The sequence below is a fragment of the Plecotus auritus genome (genome assembly GCF_963455305.1).
Source record: "Plecotus auritus genome assembly, chromosome: X".
Lineage (NCBI taxonomy): Eukaryota > Metazoa > Chordata > Mammalia > Chiroptera > Vespertilionidae > Plecotus > Plecotus auritus.
The window spans coordinates 82992974-82998271 of record NC_137784.1 but is presented as its reverse complement, the minus strand read 5'-3'; the positions used below and the strand labels follow the sequence as shown (position 1 = coordinate 82998271).

Below are 5298 nucleotides of genomic sequence, written 5' to 3'. Positions count from 1 at the left end.
GTGGCAGCCACCTGTATCAGGCACACCTGGCAAATATATTTGGAGTCTGGGCTGAAATAACGGGTGACTTCCTCACTCTCCTTAGCCAGTCAACTGTCCTTCTTGTTGGGAACAAGCTGTGCTAAAGGCCTGTCTGTCCAGCCCTCTGTGCCTGACAACTTTCTGTGGTTTCAGATACTAATGAGCTTCCCACCTTTCCCCCCTCCGGCTTTGCTGCTGCCTGGGGTATTCACACAAATGGTGTGTGATTTGCCCCTTCTGTGTTTTTCTTTCTGACTTGGAGGTAAAGATAGCCTCTCACCCCCCACTGACTCGCTGTTTATTCAACTGGGAGAGATTTCACACCCACGAACCCAGTTCTCCCTCCTTCAGTGCCTTTCTTAAATCTTTACCCCCCTTCAAGTCCCCCACCCCTGTACTTCCCTGAGTAATTTATGAGTCCAGGCAGGTCTTATAAAGGGTCAACCAGGAAAGGCCAATAGTGCAGCAGGTTCTGAGAAATATAAGCCCTCACAGCCTGCCTGGTCTTGACACCCTAAGGATGGATCCTTCTGCTCCCACTGCTGCTGCTGTCCCTGTCCCAGCCCTGGCCCTAAACGTAGCTCCAGCTCTAGCACAGGCTCCCCTGGCACTCCCTGGCTTGTTAAGCCCATCACCCCTTCCTTTCCCCGGACAAGAAGTAGATGGGAGTAAAAGGTAAGTGGAACTTGGCCTTTGGCAACCTGAACTTTGGCTTTAGTGGATTTCCTGGGAAAGGAAGGAAAATGAGATGTCCAAGGTGGCCCTGTGCTCTGTGAAGGACAAAAAAAAGGCAAAGGCCTCATAGCCCTCAGAAACCATCTCCTCCACATCTTGGCTGGAATATCTCAACTGACTTTTCACCTCACTAATCCCTCTGGGTGACAGGAGGGGACTTGGGGACAGTGGGCATTGCCAAAGCTGAAAGCTGAGCAGCCAGGCCCTCATGGGTAAAGCTGCTCTGTCAACTGAGAGGCACACAGGAGAATGCTATGAAACCTGGGTTTAACGTGACCTAGGCTGCAGATGGAGGGAAAGAGGGCCAAAGTCCCAAGAGGCCTTTGACTGGGGGAGTGTCTATTTCCTGACCACACTATAAGATTTCTATTTGCTTTCCCCCTACTTCTGGAAGTCTAATGGGGAAGCAGTTGGCCCAGGAATATTTCTGGTCCCTTTCCCCATCCCAGGAAGGTGGGAGGCTCTGACCTCTGCTTCTTGGAGCAGGAGGTAGGGGGTAAGATATTCTCCACCCAACCCTCATTCATTCCTCCAAATATTTAAGGAATTCAACAAATATTTACTGAAATGCCTACTGTGTACCAGGCACTGTGGTAGGTGTTGGGGATCCAGATATGATCAAACATAAATCTGCCCTTAAGAAGCTCAAAGGCAAGTAAACAGTTACAAAACTGTGATAAGAGTAATGGTAACATTGTTGAAGCAGAGAAGAAGGGATCTGTCCTGACTTGGGCTCAGGTTCCTTAGGAAAGGCTTCCTGAAGTAGATGGCATCCAAGTCAAGTGTTTTTGGAGGCCTTTTTGTTATCTCAGGGAGTCTACTTTCCAGTCTCCTTCCTCCGCTGACAGATCTCTCCTCTATGTCCTAGAGGGGCTTGTCTTTGGAGACCCTGGCTGTGCTCTACAAATGATCCCCCCAGGCAGGTGAGGAAAGTTGTGGATTTGGTAAGTTTGAGCCCCTGTTACACATGTTTGCATGTAGCCACTTGCATTCACACTGACCAGGTCCCTTCCCAGAGAGCCCCTGATCTCAGTCCAGGTCTGCAGATCTGGGAAACCATCTTTGCAGCCTTGCTCACATTTGATTCTCACAACAACTCTAGAAGGAGGGCAAACCTGAGGTTTCTGTGCAATTTAAAGATAAAGAGATTGAGGCCCAAAGTAGGGGAGGGTATGAGCAGGCTCCAAAGCTAGGCTATGGTAGAACTGCTGCTAGAATCCTGGTTTCCTGGCACTTAGCCCTAGTGCTCTTCCTCCACCCCTGCCCCCAAATTTTTGCTGCTCCAGTAGAACTCTGTCCCCTGGACAGTCTCCAAACATGTGTTAGAACAGGGACAGGAAAGTTAACAAGCCCCAGGACTCTGTCCACTAGCTTTTCAACCAGAACCAGGACAGACCCCTTTGGTGGGGGCGGGGGCAAGAGCTGGACCCCAGAGATGTCTAAGGTCTCTTTCCAGATCATCTTACCTGCAGGTTTCTGACCCCTGATACAGAAGAGGCAGTTATCTTGCCATGTACTTTGAGCCACATGCTAGCTTTTGCTTTGAACAGGCCACTGGTGGGGCAACAAGTGCTGAGGTCACCAAAGCTGACTCCAAGTTCCATCACCCTGTCAGGTAAGCTTCTGGCACCAAGCTCATAACTTTACATAGGTTCATTAGCTCTTCAAATCCTCACAACATCCTTGTGTATCAGGAGGAGGGAGGCACTGCTATGATCACTATTTCATAAACCAGAAAACTGAATCCCAGAGAGGTTAGGAACTTTGCCAAGGTTGCCTTCCCTGGAGGCACTGTCAATGATTCCTAAGAATGAGCCTTTATGGATAGATCAGTGAAAGAACCTTAGTAGGAGATGGAGGACACAGGAGAAATCTACATACTTCTTGGGTAGAGGCCTTCTGAGGTGAGGGTGAAATCAGTGTCAGAATTGATAGATGCTGGGGTTGCAGATCCCCAAAGTTATAGGCCCACCATATGTTACCTTTCTGCCTGGAGCCATTTTGCAACAATTCAGAAAATTCTGTTACAAAGCTCTCTTTCTTCCTTTCTCTCTCACACCATTATTGTGGGTAGGACAAGGAGTTTAGGGTCTGGCTTCCTCCATGGTCCTACTGACCCCTCTGTACATATGAGACCTGTCTAAGGTAGGGGTCATGTTTCTTCTTTGTCCACAGGCTCTTCTGGCCTAAATCCCGCTCCTTCGACTACCTGTACAGTTATGGGGAGATTTTACTGCAGAACTTTCCTGTCCAGGCAACCATCAATCTGTATGAAGACTCAGACAGTGAAGAGGAGGAGGAGGACAATGAAGAAGAGGAGGACTAAGAAGAAAAAGGAGAAAAGGAGGAGGAAAAGGAGGCAAATAAAAAGGGGCCAGAAGGGTGTGTGAGGATACTAGGGTCAGCGCCACACAGAGTCACAAGTCATCCTCCTTCCCCATCCCTTACCTTTTCAAACTGAGCCAGAGTCTAATTAGGGTTTCATATGCCTGGCAAGGCTCCAGAACATCGATTAGCCAGGAATCTCCAGGCCCAGCTCTCTGGATTGAAAGTTGGGTCCTCAAGTACCAACCTACCCTGGCTATATCCAACTGGACTGTGAGTACAGGTCTCTGGCATCCCATTGTCTGGGTTGCTGTTGTGTTGACAGTGGGAGGGTACAAGTAGCCATAGGGGAAGGAAGATCTGCTTTCTGAAGCCCCCAGGAAGCAGATCAGAACAAAGCATGCCCATGTAGAAGGAAACAGTCACTCTTCAGGGCTCTTTGACGCCCCAGCCTTCCAGGTGGCCACATAGTCCTGTCTCCCTGTGGAAAAATTGACTTCAGGCTTCACCTCCAGGGATACCGACACCATGTTTAAGCAGAGTTGAAATGCTTTTATGATGGGCCTTGCAACAAGGAGGGCATCTAGAGAATCAGCTTGCTTTGGAGACCTACCCTCATTTTGGCTGCTATCAACTGGGATCTCTGTTGGCATGAGATGAATCAGGAGAAAAATAAACTAGATGATGTTTGCCTTTTTCCTGTAACTGCTGATTTCTTAACTGAACTCTGTTCATGTTGTGAAGCCATGGGCACAGGGTCAGAGACCAGCTCAAGGCCAATTCTTGCTCTATCTAAGGTCAATTTACAGATGGGGATGTAGGGCCAGAGGCCCTAGCATAGGCCAGGCCCTCTATGTCAACTTGTGAAATCAGGCTAGATTAAACTTCAAAGACACAATGGAAAGGGGGCAAAAAGGCCCCCAAAATGTAGCTTGAAAATTGGGAATAGGACTATGAGTTGGGGTAGGGGGGTGAGAGATTTCAGCCTTGGAAATGAGTGTGTGCATATGGGGAGGAGAGCTTAGGGGCTACTCAGTCCCATCAATTTTACTTCCACAGTTCAGGCTCTTATGCCTTGCCCCTATCCCAAGTACTGGTCAGGTAATTTTCATGCTCCAGCATGGTCCTTTGCAATTTATCCTCCACAGTGGCCACCATATCAGATCATGTTGCACCCCTGCTTAAAGGCCTACTATGGCTCTTCATTGCCTCACCAATAGTTGAAAAGTTCTCCTTTTAAAAAAATCACAGATCCTCTTGAGAATCTATTGCCTCTCTACTCATATATTCACAAATCAATTCCTTAACTTGATATTCCAAGCTGTCTAATTGTTCAGTTGTTGCCTATCTCTCTTTAAATTTTTTTTAAATTAAAATGCAGTTGACATACAATACTATATTAGTTTCAGGTGTACAAAATTGTGATTTGACATTTATCTACCTTACAGTGTGATCACCACAATAAATCTAGTACCCATCTGACACCATACAAAATTATCACAATATTACTGACTATTTCCCCCATGGTGTACGCTATATCCTGTGACTTACTTTATAACTGGAAGTTTGTATTTCTTATTCTTCACTTGTCTGTCTCTTCAGACTCATCTCTCAACACTTGAAACCTATGCTGCCTGTCCTTGAATGTGTCATGCTTTCTTTCACATCTGTAGCTTTAAGTCTATGATTGGAATGCTCTTCCACTTTTACCTGTCTGATAAACTCCTATTCAACCAATAATACTAGCTTAGACGCCTCTCCTATGAAAAGCCTCCCAGACCTCTAAGTCTAGGTTGGGTGTCCCCATTACATTCAGTGCCTCCCTTACTATAGCACCCGCCCCCTTCTTATGCAGTAGGATAGGGCTGTGTTTAATATCTCCACATGACTTCATTGCACAGCACACTGCCTAGCACAAAGCAGGCACTCAGGAAATGTTGAAAAAAACAGATAATAAGGTCCCTTTAAAGCAGTTCTTGACAGAATTTCCTCTGTTCCCTCCCTTACTGGCTTCCCATTTCTTTGCTTAGCTACAAACAGGACAGAGTAACACAGTCTGATTCAAGAATAAAATGCTAGCCATCTTTCCTTCCCTCTTCCATCAATTTGTGACAGGCTACTTCAGTTCTGAGCCCTGCTGGGACTTTCTTGAATTGAACTCAGCCTTGAGTAGGCAACCAAATTCATACAGTGGTGCCATCTATTGGTCAACATTTA

At 46.8% G+C, this 5298-nt stretch overlaps 1 protein-coding gene across 1 annotated transcript; it reads left to right on the top strand.

Moving 5' to 3' along the window:
* Positions 1 to 541: 541 nt before the first annotated feature.
* RIPPLY1 (ripply transcriptional repressor 1) lies at positions 542 to 3082 on the top strand (the record flags this gene model as incomplete). Its single annotated transcript, XM_080653121.1, has 4 exons — positions 542 to 696; positions 1625 to 1679; positions 2307 to 2371; positions 2932 to 3082. The coding sequence occupies 4 exons, from the start codon at positions 542 to 544 to the stop codon at positions 3080 to 3082; spliced, it is 426 nt and encodes a 141-aa protein (XP_080509247.1).
* Between the last annotated feature and the right edge of the window lie 2216 nt (positions 3083 to 5298).